At 38.4% G+C, this 17,552-nt stretch overlaps 2 protein-coding genes across 4 annotated transcripts in view; one reads left to right on the top strand and one right to left on the bottom strand.

Moving 5' to 3' along the window:
- Nucleotides 1–5,920: 5,920 nt before the first annotated feature.
- LOC115223002 (NADH dehydrogenase [ubiquinone] 1 beta subcomplex subunit 2, mitochondrial-like) lies at nt 5,921–15,685 on the bottom strand. Its single transcript, XM_036511761.1, has 5 exons — nt 15,673–15,685; nt 15,416–15,486; nt 14,548–14,625; nt 11,597–11,719; nt 5,921–6,192 (listed from the first exon to the last, which is right to left on the bottom strand). Exons 1-5 carry the CDS (start codon nt 15,683–15,685, stop codon nt 6,115–6,117), a joined length of 363 nt encoding a protein of 120 aa, XP_036367654.1. The 3' UTR covers nt 5,921–6,114.
- Nucleotides 15,686–16,513: 828 nt separating this feature from the next.
- LOC115222756 overlaps nt 16,514–17,552 on the top strand; it is a 17,697-nt gene continuing 16,658 nt past the window's right edge. Inside the window, exon 1 of one of the 3 annotated variants that reach the window (XM_036511948.1) lies at nt 16,514–16,649. The gene's annotated coding sequence lies outside the window, so the exon portion shown is untranslated. The remainder of the gene's footprint in view (nt 16,650–17,552) is intronic. The other 2 variants (XM_036511947.1, XM_029793055.2) reach the window with 2 other exon arrangements.

Here is a 17,552-nt window from a genome sequence, read left to right as displayed (position 1 = left end):
GCATGTGTGTGTAGTGGGTTGGCAAGAAAGTAATTTCGGTTTTTAATGTGAAATAAAAGTCATATTTTTTCTTACAAAGATTGAAATTTAATCAATTATATCTTTCCCATTTTGTTTGATGACCTTTTGCCATCTTTCTGGCAACTTCATGATTCCGTGCTTATAGGACTTCTGGTCCTTATCAGCCCAAAACTGAAGCATGTGCAATATCAGGTCATCAGCATTTTTGAAAGTTTTTACCATTCAAAGAATTTTTCAAACTTTGAAATAAATGGTAATCTGATGGTGCAAGCTCAGGGCTATATGGTGGACATCACTTCCCAACCAAGCTCCAATAATTTTTCACAAGTTAGCAAAGATATGTGTGGTCTAGCACTGTTATGGTAGAACACGATTCCTTTACGATTTGCCAATTCTAGCCGTTTTTCTTTGATTGCTTCGGCAGAAACGTTAGCACGCCGGGCGAAATGCGTAGCCGTATTTCGTCTGCCGTTACGTTCTGAGTTCAAATTCCGCCGAGGTCGACTTTGCCTTTCATCCTTTCGGGGTCGATTAAATAAGTACCAGTTACGCATTGGGGTCGATATAATCGACTTAATCCGTTTGTCTGTCCTTGTTTGTCCTCTCTGTGTTTAGTAAAGGAATAGATTGCTTCTTCCAGTTTCATTAGTTGTTGATAGCAAACATTTGAATTGATCGTTTGGTTCCTTTGAAGCAGCTCAAAATACACAACACCTTTGTAATCCGACCAAATCGACATATATGTAATTCAGCTTTCGACGTGGTTTGTGCTGGTTCTTTACACTTGGACCATGATCGTTTTTGATTGGTGTTATTGTAGATAATCCATTTATCATCACCATTAATGATTTGTTTCAAAATAACGTGGATTTCATAGCGTTTACTCTTTACTCTTTTATTTGTTTCAGTCATTTAACTACGGCCATGCTGGACCACCGCCTTTAGTCGAGCAAATCGACCCTGGGAATTATTCTTTTGTAAGCCCAGTACTTATTCTATCGGGCTCTTTTGCCGAACCGCTAAGTGACGGTGACGTAAACACACCAGCATCGGTTGTCAAGCAATGCTAGGGGGACAAACACAGACACACATACATATATATATATATATATATATATATATATATATATATATATATATATATATATATATATATATAGATATATATATATATTTATACGACAGGGTTCTTTCAGTTTCCGTCTACCAAATCCACTCACAAGGCATTGGTCGGCCCGGGGCTATAGCAGAAGACACTTGCCCAAGATGCCACGCAGTGGGACTGAACCCGGAACTATGTGGTTGGTTAGCAAGCTTCTTTCCACACAGCCACTCCTGCGCCTGTTTGAGATGCATATTGCAAATAGTGATTTCTTGGGTTAAGTGAATCTCTTTCAATTTATGTGGAACCCAAATATCGAGCTTCTTAACGAGTCCAAGACATCTTAAGTCATTTTCAATTGTTGTGTGCGATACAGTTAAACTCTCTGCAATCTCTCGCACATTTATATGACAATCGGATTCAATTATGGCTTTGATTTGGTCATCAACTTCAGTGGGTCGACCAGAACGTTGGTCATCTTTGAGTGAAAAACATCCATGACGGAATTTTAAAAACCCTTTCTGACATGTGCGTTTTCTTAAGCAGTCAGCACCATAAACTTCACATAGCTCTTTGTGAGCCTCAGCAGCTTTCTTGCCTTTACGGAAACGAAAAGTAAACTATGGTAAAAAAAATGTTCGTTGTTGCACTACATATTAAAATTGACACTGAACTAACAGCTGTAAACAAAATTACGCGCAATCTATTTCTAAAGTAAGCTAAAAGTAACGGCTATCAAAGGTCAAAAGGAAAAAAAAATCACAATATTGACAAATGTCATTCAAAAAACCGTAGCTCTGTTTGCGAAAAACGAAATTACTTTCTTGCAAACTCAATGTGTGTTTATGTGTACACACACACACACACACACATGATGAGGCTTCCACACGGTTTCCGTCTACCGAATTCACTTGCAAGCCATGGATAGTTGCCTGTCTAAGGTGGCTCGCAATGGAACCGAACCCAAATCCTCGTGGTTGCACAGCGAGCTTCTTAACCACAGTCAAAGGCACGTGGCTTAGTGGTTAGGTGTACTCGGCTCAGATCGTAAGGTCGTGAGTTCGATTCCCGGCGATGCGCTGTCTCCTTGAGCAAGGCACTTCATTTCCGATTACTCCAGTCCACTCAGCTGACAAAGATGTGTTGTGCTTATATTTCAAAGGGGTCAGCCTTGTCGCATTCTGTTTCACACTGAATCTCCCTGGAAACCATGTTAAGGATACACGCGTGTCTATGGAGTACTCGGCCACTTGTACGCTAATTTCACGCGTAGGATGTTCCGTTGATCGAATGAACTGGAACGAGAGCGTGCCAGTTCTTAACCACGCAGCCATATCAGCGGTTAGGATGCAGGAAATAATCCATAAAACATCACAGACAGTGCCAGAATGGAGAATTTCTTACCGATGCCTAATTGGATCCAACCATTTTTTTTTTTTGCTTTTTGTTTTTTGCTTTTTGTTTTTTTGGTATAGGATTATGAGTGAGAGTTAATGTACAGGAATACTGACTCCATAGAAATATATAGGAACTGCAGTTACTGCAATTAGATTAATTAGTGTCTGGCATAGCATGCTCTGCATACATATGCGTACATACATATATACAGACAGGCAGGTAGGCAGACATGCTTGCATACATACAAACATGCATACACACACACCACACACACACATATATATATATATATACAATGAGCTCATTACACACACACACACACACACACACATATTTATGCATATATACATACATGCATAACTGCGTACATACATGTGTTTGTAAGTATATGTATGTATGTATGCATATAAAATAGTAGTATAAAATGTGGATGCTGAGAATCGTCGGCTGGCTTCTGATTTTAGTTTTGTATGTATTTGTATGTGTGTATATTCATATATATATATATATATATATATGAATATATACATACGCACGCACACAAAACTATACATACACACACACACATATATATATTGTATGTATGTGTGTGCATATATGCATTATGTTTATATATATATATATATATATACGCACACATATACACACACACATATATATATATACGCATATACACCTATACATACATACATAATATATACCTATATATCCATATATACATTCATGCAAACATGTATATACGTATGTATGGTGTGTCTAGTATAAAATACAGGTGATATATCTTATAGCTCCGATCCAGGTGACTAATGATCAAAGACGACCACCCTGGTTTTTATTCAGGCATTACCTTCACCACCACCGCCTATGGTAACCATGACTCCGGTTTCGTTTAGTGATCACACTAAATGATCCGCCAATGCACGCAACGTGGGTTTTTCCAATTAGCTTTTGACCTTCTCCGACCCATTCTCAACTATCTTTTCTCTATCGCATACCCCATACCCTCCCACCCCGCCAATTGTCACCTTACCTTTCCAATGCATCAACTTACGAACACCATCATCTCCTCCAGTTTAACCCTGATTAAGCCAACGTCTTCCCTTCGTACCTTTCCAAGCGTGGACTGAAACGTCCATAGACTGACTTAAAACGATCGATCGGAGAGCTGTAAAATCTTGCCTGCATTATTTTCAACTCTTCTTATAAATAACTGTTGTACTTTTCTTTTTTTTTTCAGGTAAACTGACATTTGACTGTTCTAAGACGACTTCGAATTTAATTAACAGCGACTTCTCTTTCAAATGGAAAGGTGTATATATTTCGTATGTATGGTCTATATAATATACACCTATTTCTGATGTACTCTTTACTCTTTTACTTTGATCCTTTAGAATTGGAATTTTTGAAAAGTCAAAATTTTGCATTATGTTGCTTGTTTATTCTCTTTAAGGCAACATTTTTCTTGCTGAAATACACCGAAAAATGGCGACACAGCAGTCATAAAATAGGGATTTTCATAGAAAAAAGCACCTTTTTGAAGTAAATAATTTTTGGTGTTAACATGGTCCGATTTGAATTTTTTCTTCTATGGAAGGAAGAGCAAGTCTTCTATCATACTCTCAATTTTGGTCAACTTGCGCCACAGGGTCCCGGAGGAGATAGTGTTAGTTGAAGGCTACCAAACCTGCCACACACAGACAACTTCAGCTTTATATATAGATAGATTGTATGATACAGACAAAAAGGTGATATTTTCAATAGCAGAAATAATGGGTAATATCACAAGGCAGAAAAAGTGGTCAACAAACAGCATTCAAAAATATCCCCACCTTGTTTGTATCATACCATACATATTCAATGCTTCTAATAAAAACAAATGTAAGTTTGTTTATATATACATATGTGGTTGTACAGTTTATATTTTGCTTAAGAGAATTCCCATACTGGATGTAAAGCTTGTATTTTTGATTATGTATTGTGTTACTGTGATCAACCTCCACGGTTGTTCTCCACTGCTATTATTTTGGTGTCATCCACTTGTTGCCAATATCTGACAGACAAGTGAAAATTTAACATTTTTTTCATCTTTCTAAAAGAATTCTGATTTAGATAATTAAAAAATAATTTCTTAAAGGTAACACAATTGATAAATAATGTAAGACACATACTAATTGAGGGTTATGCATGCAGCAGGAGGAATAATGAGATGTTGTGAGCTCTCCACAAAACTGCCAATGTATCATAAGCAATTCTTTGTATGTCTGTGCCAATTTTTGGTTTCTTTTCAATATTTTAATAATGGTTTCAAATTTTGACATAAGGTCAACAATTTTAGGGGCAGGGAATTCCCATACTGGATGTAAAACTTGCATTTTTGATTATGTATTGTTATTGTGATCAGCCACTAGGGTGGTGCACCACTGCTATTATTTTGTTGTCATCCACTTGTTGCCAGTATCTGACAAATGAAAATTTAACATTTCTTTCATTACCGACTCCCCAGTGCTCAGCTGGTACTTATTTTATCAACCCTGAAAGGATGAAAGATAAAGTTGACCCTGGCAGAATTTGAACTCAGAGCATAAGGACAGACAAAATGCTGCTAAGCATTTTGCCCCATGTGCTAACCATTCTGCCACCTGTTATTAATAATCCTTTCTACTAAAAGCACAAGGCCTGATTTTTGGAGGGAGGGAACTAGTCTATTATATCAACCCCAGTGTTTTACTGGTATTTAATTTATTGATCCTGAAAGGATGAAAGGCAAAGACAACCTCAGCGGAATTTGAACTCTGAATGTATCGACGGGCGAAATGCTGCTAAGCATTTTGTCCAGCGTGCTAAGAATTCTGCCAGCTCACTGCCTTAGCTGGTATTAATAATAATAATTTATGCTTATTCAGCTCCCTAGCTTACAACCTGGTCTTCCATCCGTAACACAGCCATATTAAAAAAGCAGGGCAATTTTTTTATATTTCGTTTTTGGATTTGGTTTGCAAGATTCTTTATATGAGTTCGTGTGTTGAAACATATTCTGTTGTGTCTGGGGAGAGTCATTTTCTTTTAGTGCCTTATAATTTAACACACTCATCGGTAAAATTTCCACTAATTTCTTATTTTTATTTTCCTAAAATTTTCGTTGCGTCTTGCAACCTTTTCAATAGTTTCGACTCAAAACGATTGAAAAGGTTGCAAGACGCAACGAAAATTTTAGGAGAATAAAAATAAGAAATAAGTGGAAATTTTACCGGTGAGTGTGTTAAATTATAAGGCACTAAAAGAAAATGACTCTCCCCAGACACAACAGAATTTTTTTTATAAGTTTCAAACTAGAAAAGGCATGTCTTATATACCAGCAAATAGAAATAGTTAAACATACAAAATGAATCACATCAATTCTCCATAATATAACAATATTCTATCAAGGTTTATTAATCTATTTACACAAAGAAATAGTTTTGCTGAAGGACTTTGTTGATAGTAGCTGGTTCCATCTTGTTGTTTTTCTTGTCATTGTTGCTGTAGCATCATCATCATTGGTAGTAACAACCACATAGATAGAACAAAGCCATTTTTTAGTTAGTTCAGCAGTTTTATTCTTCTTCATCATCAGGTGGTATCCCTAATTCTTCATCTGTCCACTTGGATGGAGTGGGGTAGGTAAAATGTCCCTGGAAGGAAGAAGAAAAGAGAGTGAGTGAGAAAGGCAAGAGAGAGAGAGAGAGAGAGAGAGAGAGAGAGTAGGAGATATATATAAGAATATGAGAGAGGCATAAAGTAAGACAAAAAACAAGAGTATTATTATATTAGATTATTATATAAACCACAAAATGTTTGTGAAATACAGCTACCCAGGGTTTCCTGGTCAAGATATTGATGTATTTTGCCATTTATCAAGCTCGTAAATGGCAACATTTGAATGCATTTAGGAAGAGACAAAGAGAAACCAAGGGGAGATAATAAACACCACCCAGTATACATAACTAGTGTCTAACAAACATCAGAAATTACACAAACCAACACTGGAATGCATTATGTATGATGTAGTGAGTTCGATTCCTGGACAGGGCTGTATGTTGCGTTCTTGAGCAAGACACTTTATTTCATGCTGCTCTCGGAATATGTTGTGAAGTCACTGGTGCCAAGCTGTATCGTCCCCTTTGCCTTTCCCCTGGACAACAACAACGGTGTGGAGAGGGGGAAACTGGCATGCATGGGCAACTGCCGGTCTTTCATAAACAATACTGCTTGGATTTGTGCCTCAGCGGTGATGGTATGAAGAGGAGGCAAGCTGGCAGAGTCGTTAGCACGCGGGGCAAAATGCTCAGCAGTGTTTCGTCTGTGGCTACGTTCTGAGTTCAAATTCCGCTGAGGTTGACTTTGCCTTTCATCCTTTCGGGGTCGATAAAGTACCAGTTACGCACTGGGGTCGATGTAATCGACTTGATCCGTTTGTCTGTCCTTGTTTGTCCCTTCTGTGTTTAGCCCCTTGTGGGCAGTAAAGAAATAGGTATTTCGTCTGTCTTTACGTTTTTTGAGTTCAAATTCCGCTGAGGTCGACTTTGTCTTTCATCCTTTTGGGGTCGATTAAATAAGTACCAATTACGCACTGGGGCCGATATAATCGACTTGATCCATTTGTCAGTCCTTGTTTGTCCCCTCTGTGTTTAGCCCCTTGTGGGTAGTAAAGAAATAGGTATGAAGAGGAGGCTGGTATGCATAGGCAACTGTTGGCTCTCCATAAACAACCTTACGCAGACTTGTGCCTCAAAGGGTAACTTTCTAGGGGCAATCCCATGGTCATTCATAACTGAAGGGGTCTTTACCCATTACCCATTGGGCATGCATGGGCAAGAGTCTTCTCCTACAGGTTATAGTAAAGACACTTGAGCAGATTTCATACATAAAAACTGAAAGAAACCAGTCTATACATGTAATGTGGGTGTGCACACACATGTAAATGTGTTTATGTTTGCATTACTCGGAAAAAAAATTGCTCAGTTTCAGGCAGTGAGGCTGCTATCATTTCCTCTGTCAACAGGTCCTCTACTGGATCTTCGTTGTGTAAGCAATCCCATATTTGAATAAACAGGTGAAGGTTGGTTAGCAACAGGATATACATCCAACAGCAATAAACAATACGTCGATAACATATCTTGCTTAACAGACCTCAGAAGTAGAGAAAAAACAAAAAAAAAAAAAACTATGGAAGTGAAAACGATTGAGCGGAGGAAGGGCCATAACTGTCATCAGTACTGCTGACACTGGTTGCAGGAAGGACAGCAGTTATCTCCTCCAGTGTAATAGTAGTGATGGTGGTAGTAATAGTAGTAGTGTGTTTGCTATAGGTCGGGGGGGTTCTCAACTATTTTTTCTCTCTATGGACCCCTTTGATTACAGTTTTATTCTGGTGGACTCCAACTGCCATTCGATGTTTAAAAACTAGTTTCATAGAAACTTCTTTCAAAATTCCTATTTGGTTTTTCATACATTGGGCATCCAGCTGTAGAAACATTGCCAGATAAGACTGGAGCCTGGTGCAGCCTTCTGGCTTCCCAGATCCCCGGTCGAACTGTCCAACCCATGCTAGCATGGAGAACGGACGTTAAACGATGATGATGATGATGATGATAACTTGTGTAGGTTGAACTGTGTAAAATGTTAAGAATTTCAGCTGTTTTTTGCAATAAACACCAATACATACATCTAAAGCAAAATTTTTTCAAGAGTCCTTAAAATACTATGGTGGGTCCCCAATTTAATATTTTGATGTGTGAACTCCTTTGATTACTATTCTATTGACAGACCACCACCCCACCACCATAGCCATTCAATGTCTAAAAACTAGCTTTATAGAAACTTCTTTCAAAACCCCTATTTGGTTTTTCTTACATTAACTTGAGTAGGTTGAACTGTGTAAAATGTTTCTTGCAATACATTACCAATACATACATCTCAAGCAAAATTTTTTCAGGGGCCCTTAAAATGCTATTGTGGATCCCCAATTTACTAGTTCGTTACATGGACCCCCACCCTCACCCTACAAATCTTATATGGACCTCAGTTGGGAACCACTGGTTTGGACCAAAACCCACTGCGTTTTGGTGGCGGATCAGGAGAAGTCAAATGAGTAAAATAACTAAGTCATTGTCGAGTGTGTGTTCTCGCAGCAAATTGTTGTTTGGCTGAAGATCACTTCTGATTGGTCAGACATATTTTCAAAGGCATTCCATCCACGACTATCCTGTCTTTATTTTCAATCAAAGTCATTGATAGGACAGCATTTTCTAACGTCTCCTTGCATTTGTTTTTTCTTAGTTCTTTTTCTTTTTTAACCCTTTAATATTCCGATTCCTGCCAAATATATTACTCATCTATTAACATTGTTTTGAATTAATTATATATTATCTCATAGCTTCGTGGTTTCATTTATGTAATTGCTTTTTAGAATGACGTTGTAGGGCAGGTGTGAGAGGCCAGATCTGGCCAGTTTTAACATAAAACAGGTAGAATATTATTTGTGCCGAATATGGCAAAAAGTTAAACCAGTAAGGTGTGACACAAGGAAAAACCAGGCAGCTATTTCTAGCAGGTTAAGTGGCCGCATAGATCAGGCATGAGAAATCTTTCTCAAGAAACGGGCTTATCATGAGACAGGCTACACTATTCAAGATAATTTTTGTGCCATCCATAAAGCCCTATGGGGGACCCCATTTGCCCTTCACTGGTGCAGAGTGTCCTCAATTCACATAAGAGATATTTAAGTTGGTGTTAACATACTTCATGCATACTCTTTTACTTGTTTCAGTCATTTGACTGTGGCCATGCTGGAGCATCGCCTTTAGTCGAGCAAATCGACCCCGGGACTTATTCTTTGTAAGCCCAGTACTTATTCTATCGGTCTCTTTTGCAGAACCGTTAAGTGACGGGGACGTAAACATACCAGCATCGGTTGTCAAGCAATGCTAGGGGGACAAACACAGACACACACACATATATATATATACATACATATATACGACAGGCTTCTTTCAGTTTCCGTCTACCAAATCCACTCACAATGCATTGGTCGGCCCGGGGCTATAGCAGAAGACACTTGCCCAAGATGCCACGCTGTGGGACTGAACCCGGAACCATGTGGTTGGTTAGCAAGCTACTTACCACACAGCCACTCCTGTGCCTAGGAGGACAAAATAATTTTAATTTTTATTAAAATTTCACAATTTATGAAACTCATGTACTTTTAGCATAACCCTTAAGTATCCAGCTTACTTTGTCAATTGTAATGTTTAAGTTTTCATATCATTGTGAAATAATCATGCATTATCTCGTAGCTTCAAGATTTTAATAATGTGGTTGTTTCTTTTTAGAATGACATTGTAGGGTAGGTGTGAAAGGTTGAATGTGGTCAATTTGAATAAAGAACAGGTAGGACTTTTTAGCCTGATATGTTATTTTTTCTATACCTCAGACTGGATAGAAAAAGAGGGACTCACGGGGTAACGCCATTTCTAGGTTATTAACCACCACCCCTAATTGCAAAGTCCATAGCACGTTTAGTTTATGTTCAGCCCTAGGTGAGACCTGACGCAGCAAATCTATGATCAAAGGTGATCCAACTTGGCATATGGTGGAAATGTGGTACTACATATCAGTGTGGTATGCTGTGCTATTTTCAACAAGTGGTGACTGTCTAGAGACAGAAATTGCTAGAAATAGCAACCAAACCTGTCTCAGAGCACACTCAATATTGTAGTCATAGAGATACCCCCAAAACGACAGAATGGTCACAGTTGGAATGACTTAAAGCCCTGGTCTGCTCGATCAGGCCCCGCCCCCATCACAAGTGTTTGCATAAGGGCCATACTAATCTTTTCTGCCTCATTCCAGTTTTAGAATATGCACTGCTGTAGCTAGTACAAGAAGTAATGTTTACCACTGCATCGATATGTCTGTTTGACATTATTACCGTTTTTAACCCCAGGAAGAGCCTCCTCCTGTTGGTCATCCAAGCAATCTGCACCCAGTATATATTGCAAGTAGGGGAGTAAACCCCTACGGTCTTCTAGCAGATAACAGCATCACCAGCCAAAACAGTTTCAGGCTTATTTGTGGCCATCGTTACCAACGTCGCCTTACTGGCACCTGTGCTGGTGGCATGTGTAAAAGGATTCGAGCGAGGTCGTTGCCAGTACCACCTGACTGGCCCCCATGCCGGTGGCACGTAAAAAGCACCCACTACACTCTCAGAGTGGTTGGTGTCAGGAAGGGCATCCAGTTGTAGAAACTCTGTCAAATAAAGAAATGAGCCTGGTGCAGCCATCTCGGTTCACCAGCCCACAGTCAAAATCGTCCAACCCATGCTAGCATGGAAAGCGGACGTTAAACGATGATGATTGTCAATGGTGAACACTTGGCTGCTAGAGATGCAAACATTGGCATATAAAATTTATGATGTACCTTTCATATGCTAATATATTCCACTGTTTCTATAACTCATCACCATCATCGTTTAATGTCTGTTTTCCCTGCTGGCATGGGTTGGATGGTTTGACAAGATCTGATGGGCCCAAGCATTGCATTGTACTCCAGCCTGTTTTGGATTGGTTTCTACCACAGGATATTCTTCCCAATGCCAAACAGCACATATTGAGTACTCTTCTTCATGCCACCATCACTAGCAAGATCATCATGCAGTTTACAAGACTATGAACCCTCTGGAAGCAGGAGGAGGGGTAAATTTATACAAGGAGAAAAAGGGACAAAAGATGGCTAAAAAATATAAGAGGAAGGAACAGAGCAGAACAGGTCTTTCACTGTAGAGGGGCAACGTGACTATTCACATTTTAGAAGAGCGAAAGTGAAAGTGATCGAGTGGAGTCAGAGAGCAATGGTGGTTGGAGGGAGAGTAGGGGATGACTGGCAGAGCTAAGCAACAGAACAGCAATGATGAAACAATAGACAAGAGAAGGACATGAGAGAGAGAGAGAGATGGAGAGATGGTGTTGGTAGATTGCAGGAGTGGAAGTGGGTGAAAACATGAAGTGATGAAGATTAGAAGAATTCAATACTCACGACGATATGGTCAAACTCATGATACACCTTGTACATCATCCAATACCAGACTGTGAATCCCACAACATTACAGAGTACAAGGATGGTTTTGTTTGTAACTGGGGGTACATCTCGATACGAAAACTGAAAAAAAAAATAGAAAAAACATTTACATTATTATTATTATTATCATCATTAATAATATTATTAAGATGGCAAATTGGCAGAATTGTTAACATGCCAGACAAAATGCTTAGCAGTATTTTGTCCAACCTTATGTTCTGAGTTCAAATTCTGCCGAGGTCGACTTTGCTTTTCATCCTTTTGGAGTTGATGAAATAAAGTACCAGTTGAGCACTGGGGTCGCTGTAATCGACTGGTCCCTTCCTAAAAATTTCAGGCCTTGTGCCTTTAGTAGAAAGGATTATTACTGTTAGGTCGTTGCCAGTACCGCCTGACTGGCACGTAAAAGCACCCACTACACTCTCAAAGTGGTTGGCGTTAGGAGGGGCATCCAGCGGTAGAACTCTGCCAGATCAAGATTGAAGCCTGGTGCAGCCATCTGGTTCGCCAGCCCTCAGTCATTCATCCAACCCATGCTAGCATGGAGAGCGGACGTTTGATGATGATGATGAGAGCAGTGCATGCCCTCAAAGTGAGTCTAGGGTAAAATATACAAAGCCCAATATACCCATCATGACTACCCATCTGAAAAGGGTACACCAGGCACAACCATATGTGTGCAACATAGTGATATCATATTGAGATAAACAGTGCATGATCTTGCAGATGGGGCCCAGTTACAATTTTCTTCAGGTTGAGTACCTCATACCACTCAAAAGGTCCCTAAATAAAGGTTGTTTACGGATGTTGAACAAAACACCTATGTTTCCAGAGGTGAATTATTCAAACCCCAAAGAATTCCTCTCGACACATGCCCCACCCCCAACTCCACCAATCGCTTGATAACCGATGTTGGTGTGTTTACGACTCCCGTAACTTAGCAGTTCGGCAAAATAGACCGAATAAATACTAGGTTTAAAAAGAATAAGTCCTGAGGGTCGATTTCTTCGATTAAAACCCTTAAAGGCGGTGCTCCTGCATGGCCGCAGTCAAATGACTGAAACAAGTAAAAGAATAAACGAAATATTTATATATAAAACTCAACGAAGGATGATAAATTGTGTTGTTGTGATACTCATGCCTTTCTCATGAACATTAAAGATGCGAGCAAATAAACTTTTTAAAAGATTCCTGTGGCTTAAAGTCGAAGATTTCAGCCGTCACATCATCCGTATATTAAATAAATCAAATTCGATTAATTAAATATCCAAGATACAGGACATTGGCTGAGGTCTGTCATGTCATTTTTTCTATAACTCAGGATGGATCGAAAAAGAGGGACCCACGGGGCAACGCCATTTCTAGTTTATTAACCTTCACCCCTAATTGCAAAATTCCTACCACGTTTAGTTTATGTTCAGCCCTAGGTCAGACTCGACGCAGCAAATCTATGATCAAAGGCGATACAAACGTGAACAACCCTATAGTTTTTGTTATTTCTTGTTCTGTTTTGCTTTGTTTTAAAACACGGCAAGATGTAATTCAGAGTTGGGATCTTTTCGGTTTGAACGGCAGTTTTTTTAAATAATTTCCACGTAATTAAAAAATTTTAAACTTCGTATACTGGTAGAATGTGTTTATAAAACATTTTTTTCTCTTGACTTTATTGAGAAAATTCTATAGTTTGTAAAATATTTGTTGCTTTTTTCTTTAATTTCTGCAATTTCAACCAATCACTGACGTCTATTGAGGTAAAAAAAAAAACATTCTGTGCCGTATGAATATGTCCCTCGTTTAAGAAACAGATTGGGTTTATTTACATTTGTGAAGAAAAAAAGATACCCTTCCCCCCACCCCTAAACCTAACAGATTGAAATGCAGTAGATCGATACTAGGGTCATAATTATGGGTGACAATTTCATATGACACCACTAGAAAAAAACTGCCGTTCAAACCGAAAAGATTCCAGAGTTATTATTTCGTAACAGATGCGAGCAAATAATGAGGTTTTCGACCTCTAAAATGAATGTTTGTTTAGCATATATGCCAACGATTACCCGGGCTTTATAGCTAAATATTGTGACCTTCACATTGTTCGTAAATTAAACAAATATATTAATATAATTAATTAAATTTCCAAGGTAAAGGAGACAATCGCGAAGGTCTGTTCTATTAATTACACAACCTCTGGCGTGGTTAGTAAAAGAGGGACCACCTGGACGAGGCCGTTTCTTGTTTATTAATTAACCTTCATCACAAATTACCAAGCTCTCACCACGTTTGTGTTTAATCCACGATCAAAGGCGTTCTAACCGTGACAAATCCACAGTTTTTGTAGTTTCCTTTCTTATTTTTCGTTAATGAAGCACACGGTAAGATGTGATTCTAGGGCAATATAGTTGCTATTTCAGAACAGATGCGACTTCTAAATTATTATTTTGTATAGAGTTTATACTAATAATTACTTTGGGTTTAAATAATTAAAGATTTTTGTCGTCGCCCCGATCGTAAATTAATTAAATATATTAATTGATTTTCCACGGTACAAGAAGCCGTCGTGAAGGACTTTGCTAAGTTCCAACCACGTTTAATTAGTTGTTTAACCCTGGGTCAGACCTGACTGAGCAGATCTGTGAACGACGGGTTCCAGCCGTGACAAACCTACCGTTTTTGTTGTTGCTATCCTTTTTTTTTTATTTTTCAATAACACGATGTATAATTTAATTCTAGGGGAATACAATTATCTTCAACCAGGCACAGATGATCCGTCCCTTGTTTGTTTGTTGTAATTTAAAGGTCAAACAGGAGAGAACGAGAGATGGAGTTTAAATATAATAAATATTAAAATACATTTACAACATTTAAACAATATAAATGCAAATTTAATATCATATTAAGCAATAACTCACTTTCCACCGCCTCCAAATCGGACAGGTTGAGAGAGTTTGGTTGATCGAAGACAGGACTTTCGAAGAGAACCGAGGAATCTAAGAGCGACAGACATCGCTGCTTCCTTCTACAGACACACACGCACTCTCTAGCTTTCTGTTTCCCTCTCTCTATCTCTTTTACTCTATCGCCCTATTTTCCTCTCTCTGTATCTATCTGTCGCTCTATATCTCTTTCTTGTCTTCCTCCCTCTTTGTCTATTGCTCTCTCCTCTCTCCCCCTCTACTTGTCTATCGCTCTATTTCTCTCCCTTTCTTGTCTTCCTTCCTCTTTGTCTATTCATCTATCCCCCTCTGCCTGTCTACTTGTCTATCGCTCTATTTCTCCCCTTCACTCTCTTCTTTTCTCTGTCTCTCTCTCTCCCCCTCTCTTCCTTCTCAATTCAGGTTTTTCACTCTCACCAATTGCATTCTGGGATATCGATACAAGCGGCATTCGACAGTTTTTATTCTTTCAGCTATTTCTAATTTTCCCTTTTTTTTTATAATATTTCTCTAAAACTATTTTTCTAAATAATTTTTATTTTTTTCATAGATTTTCTTCGTTAAATTCTCAAATTTGTAAACATCCAAAATAAAATAATTACAATTAATATTCATTACAACCGAGTTATCTCTCTTGACATTCCGGTGTTCAAACCTCACTGGCGTCAACTTTTTATCCTTCCAGGGTCGATAAAATAAAATTGGTGTGATGTAATTTGTGATACAATTGACAGTATACTCGACCACAAAATGTATAGCTTTGAGACCATGTTTGAAAATACAATGAAAGAAAAAGCATTTTTGATTAGAGTCGATACAGTTTTAATCTATTACAGTACCGGACCAAATATCCTATAAACTTGGGACCGGCAATATCCCGGATTTCTGGATATTTTCCGGTTTTCTGGAGAATATCTAAAAATATTCTTAAAATATGAAATAACTATGAAAAAATAAAGAACGGTTTGTTTCATATTTATTGATGCACTTAAAATATATCAAACTGTACTATGTGTCTTTTACATGCTCCAGTCATTTGGCTGTGGCCATGCTGGGGTTCCGCCCAGGGCTTTTAGTCGAAGAAGTAAGCCTGGTACTTACTCCATCGGTCCATTCTGCCGAACCGTTAAATAATGGGAACGTAAACATTAAACTCCTGGGACCCGCAAACCGACCGATTCGGGAGATTCCAGGTAGTGGTCAAAGGGAGACAATCCCTTGCGCTTGACACCCCTCACTCCTTTGTATGCGTGCCCCTAAAATAACCACGGGGCCTTTTCTCCTCCCATTAAGGTTTGATGAGATGTGTGTAAAGCTAACATACACACACACACACATACGTACATACATACATACACACAGACATACATACGTACATACATACACACACATACATAAACACATACATACGTACATACATCTCTATATATTCTGCCAACTTGCCGCTTTAGTGTTTCACATTTATATTAATAAGTGAAATCTCTCTATATATAAAGCTGAAGTTGTCTGTATCTGGCAGGTTTGGTAGCCTTCAACTAACGCTATCTCCTCCAAGACCCTGCGGCGCAAATTGACCAAAACTGAGAGTATGATAGAAGAAGGTTTGCTCTTCCTTCCACAGAAGAAAAAATTCAAATCGGACCATGTTAACACCAAAAATTATTTACATTAAAAAGGTGCTTTTTTTTTTCTATGAAAATCCCTATTTTTTAACGATTTTTTGACTGCTATGTCACCATTTTTCGGTGTATTTCAACCAGAAAAATGTTCACTTAAAGAGAAAAACAAGCTACATAATGCAACATTTTTACTTTTCAAAAATCCCAATTCTAAAGGGTCGAAACAAACCCGAGCAACGCCGGGTGATACTGCTAGTTTCTGTAAAAACGCAACGTCTTCGAAAAAAAAAACAGTCGACCTAGTTATCTGCCCCTTGCCAACTGGCTTAGCGTCTGCTGTTGCTATGTTTGTGTTGTGCATTCGTCAACAAGTGCGTGACACCAGATTATTGGATCTTCCCGCTTTCTCAGTTGCTGTTCTTGTTGTTGTGCTTCAGCAGTGTTCGGTTTTAGAAGAGGGTAAGTATAAATTTACGTGTATTATATGAGTTGCATGTAGATATGATCGTATGTTTCTTGAGCGCCACAACTAGCGAGAACATACACACACACATACATACATATAATATATATATATATATACATACACACATATACATTCATACACATATACATACGTACATACATAAGCACAATCATACATACACACATACATTCATACATACATACATACATATAAACGCACATACACACATAATATATAATATATATACATACATACACACATATACATACATAAGCACACGCATACATACACATACTGGCATAACTAAAGATTCCTGTTCCCCGCCCCCAACCGACTTTGGATGATCATAACTTTCAGAAAAATGGATATTTTTTAATGAAATTTTCTACGAATGTGTTATATCATGCAGATTCCGAATATACAAAACTTAAGGCGGGGGGGGGGGAGTGTTTTAGGAGGGAATGGGGTGAGGAATTTCGGAAAATTCGCCGCTGTCCACTTCAATTCGTCTTAAGTTTCAAGAGAATAGATATTTTTTAATGAAATTTTCTAGATAGATAGATAGATAGACGGGTGGGTGGGTGGATGGATGGATGGATGGACGGACGGACAGATAGATAGATAGATAGATAGATAGATAGATAGATAGATAGATAGATAGATAGATAGATAGATAGATAGATAGATAGATAGAGAAAGACAGATAGATAGATACACACACACGCATATATATATGTATATGTACGTGTATGTGCATATATATTATATATATATATAGCAGCAGCAGTAGTAGTAGTAGTAGTAAGAATTCTGATAGAATCGGTTACTTGAAAGGATATGCATTAGGTGTGTGATCTAATGGTTAGGATTCCTGGCATTCACCCATGCGGCCCGGC

Source organism: Octopus sinensis, linkage group LG21 (assembly GCF_006345805.1).
Source record: "Octopus sinensis linkage group LG21, ASM634580v1, whole genome shotgun sequence".
Taxonomy (NCBI): domain Eukaryota; kingdom Metazoa; phylum Mollusca; class Cephalopoda; order Octopoda; family Octopodidae; genus Octopus; species Octopus sinensis.
The sequence above is the reverse complement of the archived record's forward strand: the minus strand, read 5'-3'. Positions and strand labels throughout refer to the sequence as shown.